General features: G+C 40.7%; 1 protein-coding gene across 3 annotated transcripts; it reads right to left on the bottom strand.

Moving 5' to 3' along the window:
- Nucleotides 1-2,333: 2,333 nt before the first annotated feature.
- TENT5A (terminal nucleotidyltransferase 5A) lies at nucleotides 2,334-9,916 on the bottom strand. 3 transcript variants are annotated; one of them, XM_074333226.2, is made up of 3 exons: nucleotides 9,669-9,916; nucleotides 8,165-8,723; nucleotides 2,334-7,055 (listed from the first exon to the last, which is right to left on the bottom strand). In XM_074333226.2, the coding sequence occupies exons 2-3, from the start codon at nucleotides 8,684-8,686 to the stop codon at nucleotides 6,279-6,281; spliced, it is 1,299 nt and encodes a 432-aa protein (XP_074189327.1). In that variant the 5' UTR covers nucleotides 8,687-8,723; nucleotides 9,669-9,916; the 3' UTR covers nucleotides 2,334-6,278. The 3 variants fall into 3 exon arrangements, with proteins under 3 accessions (XP_074189327.1, XP_019585122.1, XP_019585123.1); XM_019729563.3 differs by lacking the exon at nucleotides 9,669-9,916 and adding an exon at nucleotides 8,922-9,331; XM_019729564.3 differs by lacking the exon at nucleotides 9,669-9,916 and adding an exon at nucleotides 8,977-9,326.
- Between the last annotated feature and the right edge of the window lie 7,790 nt (nucleotides 9,917-17,706).

The following is a 17,706-nucleotide window of genomic DNA, read 5'->3' as shown; positions in this document are numbered from 1 at the left end:
CACTCAGTCTTCATTTTTTTAAATAAACTTTTTATTTGAGAATAGTTTTAGATTTGCAGAAAAATCGTGACGGTAGTACAGAGTTCCCATATACCCCATACCCACTTTCCCCATGTCCTACATTACTATGGTACATTTGTCATTTAATTAATGAATCAGTACTGGAATATTATTTCAATAATACTTGATTCAGATTACCTCAAGTCGTTTTCTGTTCCAGGATCCCATCCAGGATGCCACATTACATTTAGTTGTCATGTCTCCTTAGGCTCCTCTTGGCTGTGGTAGTTTTCAGATTTTCCTGGTTTTGATGAGTACTTGTCCAGTATTTTAGAGAATGCCCTCAATTTAGATTTGTCTGGTGCTTTTCTCGTGATTAGAGGTTATGGGTTTTGAGGAGGAAAACAACAGAGGTAAAGTGCCATTTTCATCACTTCATACTGATACATGTTATCTTCGTGATTTATCACTGTTGATATTGATCATGGTCATCTATAGTTTGTCAGGTTTCGCCAATGGTACAGACACTCCTTTTTCACCCTTTTCCATACTGTACACTTTGGAAGGAAGTCACTATGCACAGCCCACAATCAAGAGGTACAGAGAGAGTTAAGCTCCAGCTCCTTGAGGAGGCATAGATTCTGCACATGAAACTTGTCTCTTTACCCTTATTTATTTATTCATGCAATCATTTATTTCTATCTGTAGGGACTCATGGGTATTTTATAGTTTGGGTTATAAGCCAATGCTACTTATTTCATTGCTCAAATTATTCAAGCTTCGGCCATTGGAACTCTTTCAGCTGGCACCTGTGTCCTTTTGACATGGCCCTCGTTGCTCTGTTTTTTGTGTTTTTTGTTTGTTTGTTTTTTAGCATATCTTTACTTTCTGGAACTACAGGTGCTCCGGGTTCCTCTGGTATATTCCCTACACCAGCCCTAGATTAAGCCGTTTGTCCAAGGAGACCTAGTTCCCGTTTTTGAAGCTTGGCATTAGAAACCAAGATCTGGGCCTTGCATGGTAAAAGCCACTGTCATTTTAAAATGTCTCCCCGCCTCTCTTACCTAAAAATATTTGCTATCAGACTGAAGGACATTCACTCCATCTACTTCAAATGTGGTTCTAAGAAGGAAATTACAGTTTAATTTCTGAAGTATTCGATGATTTTAATAGTTCTTATTCTACCTTATATTTAAAGACCATGATTTTAATTTCCTCGTTTTTGCTTTTGGGTATTAATTTTTGTCTTTCGTTTTTCGTCTTAAAGAAACTGAATGCTTAGGGCATGACGTTCCTAAGGAAAGGAAGGGTGGGTTCTTTATAGGCTTAGCTAAATGCAGCCTAGTAATTCAACTAGAAATAGCAGGGTGTATCTAAGTCTAGGAGGAGCTTCACATGTACTGCACTTATTCAAACCTTGTTTAAAAAGAATTATGATGACCACAGACAGGTGAGGGACTGGTGCAGACAGATGAAGAGGTTGCAACAAAGGAAGATGAGCATGACACGAAATTACCCTTGTATCATGTAAACAAAATAACAACCTTGTATTTTTATGATGTATATGTGTGGGAGGCTGTCTTTTAATACCAGGAGTGGCTCTTTCATAGATGTAGTGTCAAGCATGCATTCCATCTAACATCAAGACTTCAAATATTTTTTAAAACCACCAGTAGGTCCTTTAATAGCCTAGGATTACCAAATTCTCATGCTACTAGTATTGAGAAAGTCTCCAAAATTACACAAAGAAAATATTTAATTAAAAAATAAATGCATGCCCCCTGGTGATCTGAACAGGTGAGATCACGTAAATACTAGTCAAAAGGGTGATTTCTTTGCACCCAGCACAGGCAGACACACGAAGTACAACATATTAGATCCTATGATTGCTCTCCCTTCTACGTTTCCTTCGAATAACAGTATAGAGCCCCAAACAGATAATGTATATAAAATCACTGATGACCGATGAATACCAAGCACTTGGCCTACTCATGAATACCAAGGCCCACTCGGGGCTACTAGAGCCCTGTAGTCCAGAGCCATGAGTCTCTACCGATATTGGAAAACAGCTCTTCTGAGTCACTTAACACAGCTAAGTTAGTGCCCAAAGAAAACAATTTTGGCACCCACTGAATTCTTTTGGAGTTAATGAGCCAGTCAGAGATGGGCTGGCTGAAAGCTGAACGTTTTAATTTATTGTACTCCAATCACAAAGTTGCTAAAGGCTGGTCTTCTTCAAATACCGCCTTGTCTTTTCTCATGGACACAGTATGGGATTCAGAGGACATGATCTTTAGCCAGCACAGACACCAAGAACAACAGACACAAATGAATAGAAAAAAATAACTTCTTTTTATTTACAAAAAAAAAAAAAAAAAAAATCCAAATATTGGATGCTGTAAACAAAATTCACGATCTGTTCCCTCTAGCACTGATTCAAACATGTCAGTTTTTAAGAGTCCATTCTCCATCAACTCCTTTTCTGCCTGTGGCACAGTCTAAAGTCAATATTCCAAAAGAGTGACCCAAGGTGCAGCTTGCTGCAACAGGACGTCTCAGAGCAGGCAATGGTTGGAGAGAGGTTGGAGAGAGAGACAGCCAGCGGGCAGAGCCTCCTCCATTCCGCAAGACTTTTGCAGCAAGTCTTGCCAAGTTATCTTGACATCTTCCAACTTTGTACTTTTACCACGTACTTTGTTTGCAAGCCATTATTACAACAAAATATTACATAGAGATTCTTTCTTAGCACTGAAAAGGCTATGCTATAAGAAATCTTAAAGATTATATTCAAATAGGTACTATATATAAAATTACTTTTTTTTTAACTTTTTGGTTTCATCTAATACACTTTGTCTTCAAACAACAAAAAAGCTTATTTTTGAACTGCTGACAGCTTTCAACATAATACATTTCATTTACAAAATAGTTCACAATATTTATTTGATAAGCATTGCATTGAAAACAACTTTATGCACAGTAAAGCAACCAACATTAAGCAAACAGAGGTGGCAAAACAGTATGTTCACTTTTCTTTGCATTTCCTCCTTGGTTTGGCTTACAGATATTCTTCCATCCTTGCCTTTTTTTGGAACCATGTTAAAATAGTCCACCCAATATCAAAGTGAGCAGATACTTGATCTCATTCCTGGAAGGGAAAAGTCCATATCAAAGTAGGACTTCTTGAAGCAACTAGATTTACTGCAAACTAAGTAAACTTTTTAAAAGGCATTGTCACTGGTGAAATGTCCTGACATGCCAGACTGGACAGGTGAAAAGAGCCTCTCTAGAAGATAAAACTTCTTCCTGTTTTAAAGCAATAGCACAGTAGGCCAGATAAACACAAAAGCAAGCAAATCACAGGCACTAATCAGGAGTTGAGAACTGTTCTTTTCTCTGACCTATACACATGGATCTCTTTCACCAGACATTCAAATTTTTAGGCCACACATCCACAAAGAAAGACATATATTCCACTGTTTGTTCAACTACATATGCACAAGACTATAGTACATACAAAATAGAAATAAATTATGTAAGTTTTAAAGTATAAATGCCGAAGGTTGTCTTGAGTACAGCCTGTTCTATCTGAATGCTGGGTGCTGGCACTTTCAACTATGCTACCAACCCTGGAGTAAGCAAGAACATAAATATCTGAGAAAACAAATGAAAAGTATATTATCAAATAAGGCCCCTCCAAACAAAAATCTGTGTCATAAATTAACAGCAGGTTGTTGCCATGGCAGAGCCAGAGACCTCCAGATTCCTTTAAAAATAGTGGACAACTCATTTGTCAAGAGTTAGGATGAGAAGGATGAAGGCAGATTACCAGCTGCTCCGATGTTCCCAAGCATTCCCTTTGTTTTCTTTTAGAAAGCTTCCAAACAGGTAAACAGGAGGAGCTCTGGTTTCTGATAGTTAAGTATCAGGCTTATTCTGCAAATGGGCTAGTATTTCCTGGGAATTCACAATTAATTTTTCAGACCCAGGGCTGGAGTGAAGGAGACTGAGCCAACATGGGAAAAGGAAGAGTTCCCTAGGAAGCAGTGAGTGGCAGTGCAGTAGCTGTTACAGCTAGGACAGAATTCACAGGGAAGCTGCTACAGCAAACCCATCAAGTTCCTGTTAAGGCTTCAAAGAAAGATGTGCAAAAGGTAGTTCAGGTGGATTAATTTAGCACTGAGCATCTGAGTGATGCCCAGATAACAAACAAATTACACTGCCAATAGGATGATGCTATTCTCTTCCCCAATCCCTCTTTAACTGGCCATAAAAATCTGGTTGGTTCTTCAGAGAAATTACCATAGTAAGCATTCATCCACTAGAGTTGATAAGGATTACGTGGCTATTTCACAATACAAAGGGAAGGTTTTTATGTATTAGTTTTGTTTTTAACAAATTGATTTCCAGAGACCAGTGTCCAAAGGAATTAAGGGCTGGGAGAAGGGATGGTGTCAGGACTAGCTGTCATTGAACTGAAATAGTAATACCAGTTCATTTCACAAAGGTATAACTGGGAAAGAGAATATAAAGTTGGATTTGAGTCAATGCAAAGTGATTGAATTTAAAGTACAGTACTAAATATTTAAATGCAGTGTGACAACCAGATTAGAGATGTTTCATATTGGCATGAATTTATAAAATTTTATATATAATATATATCTCATATATAAATTTTAAGCAATTGTGCAAATACTCTTTAAAAAGGGTCATTTCACATTTACTAAATTCTAGTGGTCCTGGAACGCAGAATGCATTCATTAAAAAATTTATTTAAATATTAATAAGTAGTGTTCAGATCACCAGAAGTTCTTTTTAGCAGTCAGGGATTTAAATAGACTATCACTGATCAATGATCCACTGGATTATATATCATGGAAGCATGCAAGTACTACAAAAAATAAAAGGGTTCAAACTGTCAAAATGGCACTTCAGTATAAAATAAAGAGTGCTCTGCCAAACAAATATTCTCCCATTTGTGGAATTCTATGGCTCACATAAAAAGGAAAAACACTTACTAAAAATGTATAATTTCTGCTCTTCCTATCAAATATATTACTTGTTTTCCTCCTTCATTTGCTTTAATATTTTTAGATGTGGGTTTTAATTCATCAATGCAATATGCCCACATCTCATGTCATCCTGTTGAAAACATAAAAACACAGTATTTAAACATTTCCTATTTGCTACATTATTCTAGACCATAGTCAATGTTTTGTGTGTATATATTCGTCACAAATATGAATATATACACACATAATATACATACACATACATATGTATCTATGATAATATCACACCAACAATGTTAACTTTATACAAGTATTTGCCAAGAAAAAATAGGGCATTTCCTCCACCATTCACAAGCTTATGTGTTGTTTTATTTTCTTCTTTAGTCCCTGATAAAATAAAATAATCATTAAACCATAAAATTTTTCCACTCCAAATTTTCAAAAGGCAACAGGCACTTTGATGTATATTGGTGTGTAACAAATATAGTAACTCTTTATATATTCTACTATATCTCTTCTACTTGGGTATTTTTATCTGTTAAATCTTTGGTCCTTGAGCATTACTTTCTTTGCTACAGCTGTTTTTGCTTGCATTTTCACATTTTAAAAATGTGAGCTATGCATGCAGCTGGAAATAATGGATTGTGTCATCAGAGTTCTGCTGTTTGTTATGAAAACTGCACCAACCTACTACCGTTCATTTAGAGCAAGCCGTTTCTGTTAGCACAATAGCATAATTTCACAGAAAGCACTTGCTACAAGCCTCAGGTAGTAAACCCAATGTTGGAGTTCCCCTTCTTCTTGTGTTGTTACTATATGAATTTCTGATTTGATAATTAAGTTGAGAGGAAACCTTTTATCCTTTCTATTTTCCCTTTTGTGAATTCCATCTTATAAGAAACTTCACTTTTCTTTCCTACGGCAAAGCTATGGGAGCAAGGTACTGCAAACCCATATTGTCATCAAGCATTTTTTTCCCATGTTATTTTAGGAGAACCTGCTTGCTTTGAATGACAGGTCTCTTTTGTTTCAGGATAGAATCCAATTGGATAGGAGGACCGGGTGGGTAGGTTGATGGTGGGTGGCGATCGTTTGGAGATCATGCTCCCATACTTATGAAAGGATCCACAAGCTTTGCCAAGCTTAAAACCAGGAGCAGATCATCATTGCACAAAACACGTCCCTAATCAGGGCTGGGTCATTCAGCCTTCCCTCCCCCCCCCTTTCTTGTCTGAAATGGCTTCCCCACAGGACATTTTAAAATAATTCTTAATTGCAGGGTAGCCAAGTGGAGTATGTCTGTTGCTGGCATGTGAATACTGGCTGGACTTGTGCAATGTAGTAATTGCTAAAGTTGGCATCTGCTACATAGGGGGCCGGTTGGTAATAGCAAGTGACATTGGCCACATTAGGGATGACATTTTGGTCAGCTAGCACCCGGATAGCCAGCATTGTGATAAGGTTTAAAGTCTGTCTTCTTTCATGTCCCATCAGGCACACTGTACTCTCATTTACCACTCCATGAAGGGTCATGAGATAGTCATACTTGCGGTCTTCCAACCCCACGAAGTGGTTCTGTAAATAGGACTCCAGTTTTCTCTGCTGTTCTCCAATGTCTGAGAAGTCGATGAAAAACCTGGAACACATATACCTCTGAAGGGTCTTGATCTCATCAGAGGCAGGCCTAAAGCCCCTCACTAAGAGGTTGCAGTACTTAAGCAAGCCTCCCCCTCTGATTTCCTCTGGGTTCCTGGTGGCAATGATCTTGTTACAAAGGTGATCAAAGGCTTCGTGGAAATCACCATAGACGCTCTCACCGATTATCGTGGGGTGAAATGTTTCAGTCATTGGGTTCTCTGAACATTCGTAAAAGAGGAGAAGAGAGTCTAATTTGATTTGAAAAGAATCTACACTAAATTCAAACTGCCTCCGGAGGGAATCCACAAATTTCAGTTCCACATTTTTGCCACTGTTGTTTGACAGGGATATAAGACTCCATCGGTCAGAGTCATTGCACACTTTAACCATTTTCTGCACATAAGCTTCCTACAATTCAAAAGATAAAACAAGAAGATAAGCATACCTAGAAAAAATAATAAACAAATACATCCTCTTCACAGATGAGATTTATTTTGCTCCTTCCCTTTTGTTTTGTCAAGTTTCAGCAAAACACTACCTACAGGCTTAAATAGTCTTCCGAAAACAGAAAAAAAAAAATACATTTAACGAGTGGTTTTACAGTCTGGGAAGGAGACTAGAAGTAATAATTTGAGGCTTTTGGCAGATGTAGCACAGGACTGAGAGGTTCTGTTGTCTTGTCTGACTTTTGAAGTGTTATTTTTTGAAAATGGTCTTACAGGTACAACATTCACACAATATCCACACAATAATCAAAAGACAGAAGAGGATACAGTGAAAAGTTGGTCTGCCTCTCATCCTTGTCTCTAGTCACCCAGTTCTTCTCCCCCTGAGGCAACAGATGTGACCAGTATCTTGTCTGTCCTTCTAGGGGTACTCAGCAGTTACAATCAAAATGAACTATATTAGGACATTCTGGGAGGCTGATTCCTCAGATAATTTTAACTAAACATATAAAACGCGCTTTGAACCAAAGTAGGGAGGGGGGACCCACTATACCTTAACACATGAACCAACCCGGAGACGCACCACATTTATCCTAAACACAGAGTCAGCTAAATGCAGCTAGGAAACCTATTCACATTTTCCAATACAATAAGCTCACTGACTTGGTTCTGCTTCAGGCTGCTGTTTTCCCAAAGGCTAGATCATAAAATGACTCAAAAAATGATTTACATCATTTCATTCTTCCACTTAGAATCTACTCTGGACAAGACTCAAGCAAGGAAAGCCAAGAGTTAAAAAATAAGGAGAAGGAAGAGGAGGGAGGGCAGAGGAGGAAGCAGAAGAATTGTGGCGCTGAAGCACCAAGTAAAACGCTCAACACTGTCCACGCACCTTACTTTACTCATTTTTCTTTTTTAATCAAAAGCAAAGTAAATAAGCGCGCCCAAACCTGTCACGGCCGCAGATCTGTGGCACCAAACACAAGTCTCTCTGAAAAACCCCTTTCCCTCAGCCCGCCGCACCCCAGCCCAGCCCGGGTGCGGACCCAGGCCCAAGTCGGGTGGCTTTACCTTGAGCGTGAGTGGTGTGATCTTCTCTTTGTTCACCCCTTCGGGTAAGAAGTCCAACAGGCAGTCCAGCACGACGTCCTTCACAGTCTGAAACTCCTCTTCCCCGCGCAGGTCGGCGCAGAAGATGAGGTCCAGGTCCTTGTAGCCCAGGCCGCTGTCCTGGTGCAGGACATGGCTGGCGGCCGAGCCGTTGAGGCGCACGTCGCGGACGCCGATGCACTTCTCCGCCAGCCGTCGCCGCACCACCTTCACGATCAGGCTCGGCTGCAGCTCGAGCGTGGGGAAGTTGCCGCGCCCGTGGATCGGGATGATCTCGCTCAGGATGCCGTCCAGCCGCTGCACTTGCTCCCAGTTCAGCACGTTGCAGTGCGCCGTGGAGCTTTCGCAATAGTCCAAGCAATGCCCGCCGAAACCGCCGCTGACGACGACTTCGCCGCCGCTAAAGTCGCCACCCAGGGGGATGTAGGGGCCGCCGGCCAGCTCGTCCTCGACCATGGCAAAGTACCCCTCGCCTTCCGCCATGAAGTGCCCGCCGAATGCCACTTGGCCCTGGTCGGTCCTAAAAGAAGAAAAAAAAAGGGGAGAAGAAGGTAGGTGAGGACGCGTGGCAGCGAACAAGAGCCCGCAGAGGAAAGAGCGCGCCCCCTCCCCGGTTCGCTCCCTGACTGACTTGGGGACTGACTCCTCTGAGACTCTTCCTCCCCAGCCCCTCCTGTCCCCAGCCGCGCGCACCGCGCCCCGCAGAGCAGCCCCGCACCAAAAGTATCTCTGATGCATCTGGAAAGCGCAAGCGGGAGTCCCGTCTGTGTCACCTGAAGACGGCCGCCCCTTCTAGGAGCGCAGCGAGGGAGGAACCGCGAAGGGGCAACACTTCCAGGAGCTGCGAGTGCGCTCCAGGCAGCGGCGAGCGACTTAGTCCTTCCCAGACCCCAGCCGCCTGAGCTGGCCACTCCCGCCTCTCGCCCCCGCCCGCGCTGCTGCCGTCTCAGCTGCGGTGGTCCTAGAGGTGGCGGCTCCTACTACTGCCGCCGCCGCCGCCGCTGCCGCCGCCGCCGCCGCACACGCTCCGGTCTCTGGAGCTTTAGCACTTATGCGAGGGAAACGTCTTCAGTACTTTTTTTATACCGGGCCTCTCCGCGCTTCCGGGGCCCTGGCGCAGCGCGTTCGCCACACCCTCCTCATCTGCATAGGGCGCCGCCCCTGCCCGCCAGCGGACGGAGCTCGGAGGTGCGGCGCGCTGAGCCCGCCGGGCCGAGCCAAGCGGTTTTCAGAGCTCCAGGCCAGTGGCAGTACTTGTGCGCGCATATTATGTGCGTGTATTTATACATATATTTCTCTTACATACAGCTCCCTCGCCTATGCGTTTTTTTCTTTTCCCCCAACGGAGGAGACAAAAATGTCTCACGAGTCCTAAGTGGTCCTCAAAACTGGAACAGAACTAAAATCTCACAACTACAGAAACTTCCCAAACATAAAATTCTCGCCAGATGTGGCGGGTTCTTACAGATGATGGGGCTCCAGAGGTTCTTCACGGCTTCCCTTTTAAACACCATGGAGTGTATAGCTAGACGGTTTACTTCATTAATAAACCCGGTCTCTGGGTGAATTAATGAGTCCACTTGTCCATTCAAATCAGTCGCTGCGCCTGAGAGGAGGGGCTCGCTCCCTGGGTTTCGATTCTGGAAACGTCGGGAAGCGCCTGGGAGCTCAGGGCGAGCTTGAGGAGACGCGAGGGCGGGGCCGCGAGCGTGGGTCCGACTTCTGCGCACGAGCGGCTCCGGGAGGCCGGAACAGAGCACTGGCCGGCGCGTCACTAAGCGGACTCCCGAGCTGCTCTGGCGGCCGGGTGGCCACCGGCCAAAGGCCGAGGACGGGGGCGGGCCCAGAGCGCCCGGCGCGGGGAGCGCGCGGCCTTTGTGGCGCGCAAAGAGCCGCTGCGCGGAGTCCGACACATCGCGGCGTGACCTGTCACTGAGAACCGCAGGAGGCAAAGCGCGGTAGTAATACCGCGCTAAGGTTTGCCTTTTTCAAGTGAAAACAAACGTCAGTGGAAATGAGCTAGTTTGCTAGACAAGGTGCGAGTTTAAAGGATAAAAGAGTTTCTCCCCCCAGCGTGGGCAGTGCGAAAGGAGTGTGATGATTATCCCCACCCGTACTCGCACCACCATCTTTGCTAGAAAGCTCGCCCTCTGCCCACCCTTTCTTCTGGTGGCTCGCTGCGTTTCCCAAACTAGGAGTAACTTTCTTCTGCCGTAGAGGGTCCGTGAGGCTAAGGTGGGGTGGAAGGGGAGCGCGCCTGCAAGCTGACAACTTCCTCGCATGGAAGGAAGGACAGACCGCCCCCTCTGAACTGGGGGAGCCCCGGCCTAGTCACCAAAGCTGCGCGCCTGGTGGGGTCCGGGGAGGGGACGGTCACCCGCGGAACATCCAGCAGTGTGACAACGCCGCCCCCTGCCGGTGCCCTGCAGAGCTGTGTCCCAAAGCAGAGAAACCGGCGGGACCTTAGAAGGTAGCCATTACCCTTCAGCAATGTGGGCGATCTGGAAACGGCGGAAGCCAAGAGAACCACACAGTTCTCATAGGCCATCGCCTTTCCAAAAGCACACACGTATTCCCCGCTCCAACCATCTACGCTTGAATCCATTCATTCTATCCAGGCATTCAGCAAAATTACATATGTGTGTATATATGGTTTGACCACCTATGACCTGCCAGGCACCAGGCTAAGTGCTGAGGATTTAAGAATGACTGTTTCACACAGTCTGGTGGGCATGACAGGTAAGTACATAATTAATCAACTGTACATGTGTCATAAGAGAAGGAGTGGTGGGCTAACTAGGATTGGGAGAACTGGGAGAGAAGACCAGAAGAGAGAGGGGTTATTCGGGTAGGATCTTGAAAAGTCAACTTTCCTTGGATAGCTGAAGAAGGAGAAGGGCATTATCAACCCAGGGAAGAGTATAAGAGAATTAGAGAATGTTTGAAGATGTATAAACCACCACGGTGAAAAATGAGATCAGTAGTGCATTTGGATAAGGTTTGTGGAGGTTCGAGGAATTTATTGAGCACCTCTAGGCCGTACTCTGCTTAGCTCTTTACACATAAAACCTTATTTCCTCTTCAAGAAGAAGGTTATCTATGGCATAGGGATTTGAAAATAGAAGAACCTAGAGGTGAAGGGATTCGCCCAAGTTTCATGGCTAATAAGTGCTGGAGTCAGGCCTTAAGCCCAGCTCGTTTGGTTGTGAGTGCTGTTTAGCCATCATTTTCAGGAATGGGATGTCTGTTACCAGTACCTTCTCACTGGAAGGCAAGACAAGTATAAATAGCAAACAGATTTGAAAGAAAAAAAAATAAAATAAAAGGCCTGTTAAAAATGTTTCTTTCAAAGGCCAATATAAATTCTGCCCCTTAAAACAAGGCCAAAGAGGTAGATCATATATTAGGTACACTGAGCTGAAAAAATCAAGCTTAACCCCACTACCACTATTTTGTACTTTATTTTAACTCTTTGTCAAAAAAAATGAAAAAGGAAAAAACAGAAGAGTCACAGCTGGTGAGCACCAGTGCTTCATGCACGCCCAGGATTTTGTTCTGTGGGGCTGAAGAAATCTTCATGTTAGCAAGTTGCCCATGTGATCCTGACACAAGGGCTCCGCCATATTTTGCACTATACTGATGAGAGCCACTGCAGTTCTCTAGGTTGGGGCCCTCTCTCAAAGAGAGGCTGCTTTTCTCTGCCCAGCTGCTCTTCAGGACCCTCCCAGGAATGGAGCACATAGCTGAGAGGCTGAAGTAGACCATGAGGCCACACATGGAGGGCCTGCTATTCATCAGACCCTGTTCTGGGGACAAGATAAGTTCTAGCAGCAGTGGGGCAAGACCCCTCCTCCCAAGCTACCAGAGCTTTGTGACTGACACTTCATTAACCCTTTAACAAAGCATTCCCTACTCCCCAACCAGGTTCTCCCCTCACAGCATCCTTCAAAATCTCCATAATCCAGAACCTACCAACTCTTGCACTAGGACATCTGGGTTATTTTACTCTTGGCAGTGCCTTGATGCTTTGACTGGATTCATGTGTGCACGATTCATAGTGGCCACTCGATAAAATTGTTGAATGAAAGCATCTGTTATTCTTTGTCCTTCTTCTCCCTGTCTTCAAACTGACATAATATTTACATTCTGAGGGGGGAAAAATGTTCATCCTTACATGAAATTGCAAATTTTGCAATTTTAAGCATTTATTTTTCTTCTAGCTAACCAAAATAATTATCACATGAGAAAGCTTATACTTTCCAAACACATTCACAGCCAAGAAATTGCTCAGCACAGATTAAATTTAGGTGCAGAATTGCATTTTTTTTTCCCCCGGCTTTAGCTTCTGAACCTATTTGGTAAATAATTTACTTTTTCCTATTTAAAAGGAAAAAAAAATCTATGGCAGTATGATGCTATGAGTCGCTACCTGAAATTCTTAAAAGGTAACTTTACATACATTTTTGAGAATTTAAAAAAACACTTATAATTAGTTGATTTTGATTTAAAAGTTATAGTAACAATCAGTCCGGACTTAACACAATAAGAAATTCAATTTTAGCCTTAATATTGGTTACCATTATTTATTTTGTTATAATGTGCCAGGCAGTGTGCTCAGTATTTTATATAATTTCTTTTAAACTTTCTTCAAATATCAGAGCTTTACATATTACATTCCCCTTGTCCAGATAAGGAAAATAAGGCAGAGGAAGGTTAAGTAACCTACAGAAGGAAAAGAGCCTTGATTTTTCGGGCACGTGGCTGCCCTCCTAGTCCCTTTTTCATTCTTGAGTCTGTCTTCTCACTTTCCAAATTTTAGACTTAATACTGAACTTGAACTGCACTCTGCTCCTTTTTTTCCAGGTTCTGAATATTCAGATTGGACACAACATTGAAGACCAAGGTGTTTTATCCTGAAACAACCATTGAGGGCCAGAATGCACAGTGAGCTAACTGGGCTTATGGGAGTTTCTTCCTTAGCCATGAACGATCTGTCTCCAAAATAGTAGAGAGCTAGCAAGCTACCAGCCTTACAGAGAGCTTGCAAGAAACACCACTAGCACTGAAGCACTGTGAGTCTTGGAGACTGCCCCAAGTGCATTTAGCGGTGGCACTACCTTTCCCATTTTGCTTTGTCTGCTTCCTACCTATCTTCTCAAAAATGGTTTTAGAAGATAAGGAAGCAAATATGAAATGATTCCCCCAAGCTCATACCCAGAAGGAGAGAAAAAGAGAAGTGCATAGAAAACTGCTGTTAGTAACCCTTATTTTACTTAATAGTGGCCCTTAAGCACGAGAGTACTGATACTGGCAATTCAAATATGCCAAAGAGAAGACATATGTACAGGAAAAAACAGTACGTAGGGTTCAGTACTATCTATGGTTTTAGATATCTATTAGGAGTCTTGGAACATATCCCCCATGGATAAGGGGAGACTCCTGTACCTGTTTTCACAGGGACATGGTGCTTGTGAAGTGACTTTCCCCATGCTTCAGGGAAATAACAAATATTTATTCAGGATTTATCGAAGGCCAGAAACATCCTAAGTTAGATAACTTCTAGGTTAGTTTGGAAATAGCAGTCCAACTTCTTATTACTTGTATGGTTATTAGCAATTGACAGGTTAACTTTTATAGTTTTAAACTTTTCAATCCTTTTTATTCTATATTATCTCATTTTATCTTCAAAATTATTCTGATCAATGTGCAGTCCTAATTTTAGAAATGAAGAAAGGATAGGTGATTTTCCCCAAGTTTATATAACTAATTATGGAAAAGTTAGACTCAGTTGCTCTCAGTCATGGGCTAGCACGCTTTCTCTCTTGACCCCACTGTTTAATGTTACATCTATATGAGTGGATTTAAATGATCAGTAATAAATAGTTCAGTTTGATGGGATCCTCTAGCTATATAGAGGGTTACTTGTGTAGGCTACGTTCTCACCTATGAACATCTTATAAAAGCATCGCTACTCTAACATTAAGTATCTTGTAAGTGTAAATTCCCAAGATGTTATTTTTAAGAATATTTATTTGAAGTCTATGACCACATAAAAATAATTCTATTCACTGTCAGATCAGTGAACTTAGGAAATTCAATATGCAAGCTACAAAAATATGGTAGACAGACCTATATCATCACTCTTAAAATCAAACTCGATATAGATTGTACTTCAATAGAGTTCTTATCAGAAAGACTTGCCAGTATTTTTTTTTTGCTACTATCAGTGCTGATTATGCCAGAAGTTCTTCCTGTTTTTGACATCTTAGTGAAATGCTTGCCGTTTTAATCAATGTTACAAGTCCCATGGACCAGACTCTTTTGCTTACTCCAAACAAAAGAGACGTACAAAATGTAAATTAGAAATACACGTATAGTTTCAAAAACTACCAAATGTAAATAAGTAAATTCCTTTTCCCCAAATATTTGTATTACGAGTTTTTCCTTCTGCATGTTTGCACTGGAAGAATGTTTAACTTCTTTGAAGAAAATGTTGATGTTTACTTATGGAGCTTGTAAAGTTTTGAGAAAGGTTCAAGGGGGGAATATAATACATTATTCCTCTTTTCTAAAAGAAATTTGGCCAAAAATGTTTATGTACCTTGAGAGAAAAAACGGCCATGTTCTATGGGTATATCCAGCTCATTCTGATATTTTTTCAGCCAATACTTATTTTGTATTTAAGTTGATACATTTGTTGGTCACTGATAGTTGATTTCTTTTATATGAGCTTTCAACATTTCAGAGATATTTAAAAATGGTATATACCCATTTTGCTAGCACCATTTTTATATGCCGAATTCAGAAATTGCATAACTACCATATGAATTTGTGCAGCTGCAGAAAGTATATTTACTCATATGCATAAATCATACATTCATTCAGTAATACATTTATACCTCCTTAGCTGAGAGAACACTTTTTTTTTTAACATTTCTATCATCACTTTGTTTTGAAAGATTTTTTCTATTAACTTCCTTCCCTTACTTCAAAATTATCTGCTTCCAAAGAAAGACATAACAAATTAAACAATACAATTAATGTTATCTTGATATTTGGGAGAAATTACTATGGAATATGTAAACAACCAAAACAAAACACATTATCTTAGAAAGTCTGAGAAACTGAACACAATAAATAATACTTAAACAAAAATGTTTTCTTAAAGCTACTAGGATGATGAATTTTTTTTTTATTGAATGTTTTTAAGAGACAGGTATTTTAAACTGTGCAGACAACGCTGGGAAAACAAATCTGATCACGTTGAAAATTCTGGGCTCCTTAAGTAAAATGTGAGTTGGGAAACTAGCTCTGGACTATCTATGGGGGGGAGGGGGACACTAAGACACCTGAATTTATTGTAACAATGTGGGATGAAAGAGATTCAAATTTAAGTTTCTAGTAAAAAGAAAGCCTTCAGGACATTAGTTAGGCATTACTTGAGAAAGTGTTAGGGAAAAAGAAAGCTATCAAAGTTATTTGATATTTGAGATATTTGAACCATGGAAGCTTCTGACTGGAGAAGATTGGTTTCTAATAAACCACAACTCCAGCAGAGATACTGGGGATTAAACAGGAGTTTGGACTAACACGTGATTAAGGAGCCACAGTTTAGATAAGTAAGATATCTCTAAAGATAGAACTGCCCTTCAGGTTTTGAAATTTGTAATTACTCAATGAAGTAAGTGTTTAGCATAAAAGAAATGACTCTTAATTTTTCTTAGCAGAAAGCCATGTTAGAATATTAAAAGAGAAAAAAAAAATGGTGCCTGTGATTTTTTGCCCCAAACCTCTCACTGGTTTTTTTTTAATCTGGAGATATTTACTTTTTATTCACAGACATTAATTTGGCAACCACATCCCACTCTATGTACTGTGAGTTCTGTGTAAGCGGTAGTTCAGCATCATCCCACTGACAAGGGATATGTGGCTTTGCTGTGTGTTAAAAAATAAATGCTTCTTGCAAGCACTTGTAACTTGTTTGGCCTCTCCCATTCTCTTCTTCCTGACATGTCTTGGACTGTAATTGATGTGTTTCTGTGCGTTACAGGACTTCTTGAGGAAGTCATCATACTCAGATGTGACACAGGCAGCTTGTAAACTCATTAGTAGTGGACACACCTGCAAGGTGAGTTCATTTTATGCTCAGAGTAGTACATCTATATTTTTAATCCATTACTTAAAAATAAAATCAATAATCCTAAAAAGATAACATTAAGAATATCACCATGTTTTACTTTATGTTTTATTATAACAGAATGTTATACTTATGTAGTGCATTGCAACGTATTCTATTTTATAGGTTATAACTCTAGACCAAGTGAAGAGATGACTTTAAAATATTTCTGACATGAGAGTAATTACCCTTTGAGTATTGGATAGGTCATTATTTTGAGTCACACTTTCTCCATAAATCAAAGAAAATGAGTTATGACTAATTCTTAATCCACTTTACATCTAAAGATAGCAAACATTTGGATTAAAAAATTGAAAAACAAGCTAATTATTTAGATGTTTTATCTACATGATATTAAACAGCCAGATGTCTGGTTAAAGTTCTTGTTTTTAATAGAGCAAAATGGAAATTTCAGTTGTCTTCTAAATTTAATTAAAAACCAATTTGATCAGAACATTTACTCTGGAACTTGCATTGTCAATTCTGAATGCCTGTATCGATCAAATTAAGCAGAGACTTTACAAACTGCACCTTATGCTACACTAAAACATGGGTAACACAAGCCTTCATTTCCTGTCAAGTCCTAATGTCATGCACTACCCCCATATCTGTGAGTTGCTGGGGGTGGTGTGGGATGTTAAATACAGCCTCGGGGAGGTAAGAGTATGTGTGTACATGTGTGCCTATATCTCCTCTAATTTTTTCCCCAGATATTTGTTCTTTCACACGTCCTTTCTCATTTCCTATTTATTAATACAGATAAATGGCTATTAAATCAGTCTAGTGCTGTTAAGCTTCCTTTTGTGAATCCTTTAGGTCTGATCACTATGGTTACCTAAAAATCACCTGGTAATTAATCTGGATTAAATAGCCTTAATATGTTCTGTGTGTCTGTAGTAAAAATTCTCTATTTAGGAGGATCACGTTCTCATTTGGAATATCGTCAACTTTAAAGTTTTAATAAATATCCTCAATGCTATTGTAAAGCAGAGAGTCCAATTTTATGATCATTTGATGACTCATTTTTCTGAAACCCCAGTTACATGTGATTAATGGGATTTTATTTCAGGTTTAATTTTTCTCTTGTTTATTTTTCAACGCTTCTGGCAATACTTCAGAAGCTTCCACCACTGTTCTGTTATTTTCATCAAGTGATATATGAAGAATAATCAATTTTAGATTTCAAATTGTGCTTTCATACATATGTATAAAATAAAAGATATACCATTTACTTTTATGAGTATATTATATTATTCAAATTCTACAGTAATAAGCTTTTTGATTAAAACTTTTGTTATTATAGTCTTAGAACATTTAAGTGTTGTAA

Source organism: Rhinolophus sinicus, chromosome 2 (assembly GCF_057876585.1).
Source record: "Rhinolophus sinicus isolate RSI-liver-muscle chromosome 2, RSI-T2T, whole genome shotgun sequence".
Lineage (NCBI taxonomy): Eukaryota > Metazoa > Chordata > Mammalia > Chiroptera > Rhinolophidae > Rhinolophus > Rhinolophus sinicus.
The sequence above is the reverse complement of the archived record's forward strand: the minus strand, read 5'-3'. Positions and strand labels throughout refer to the sequence as shown.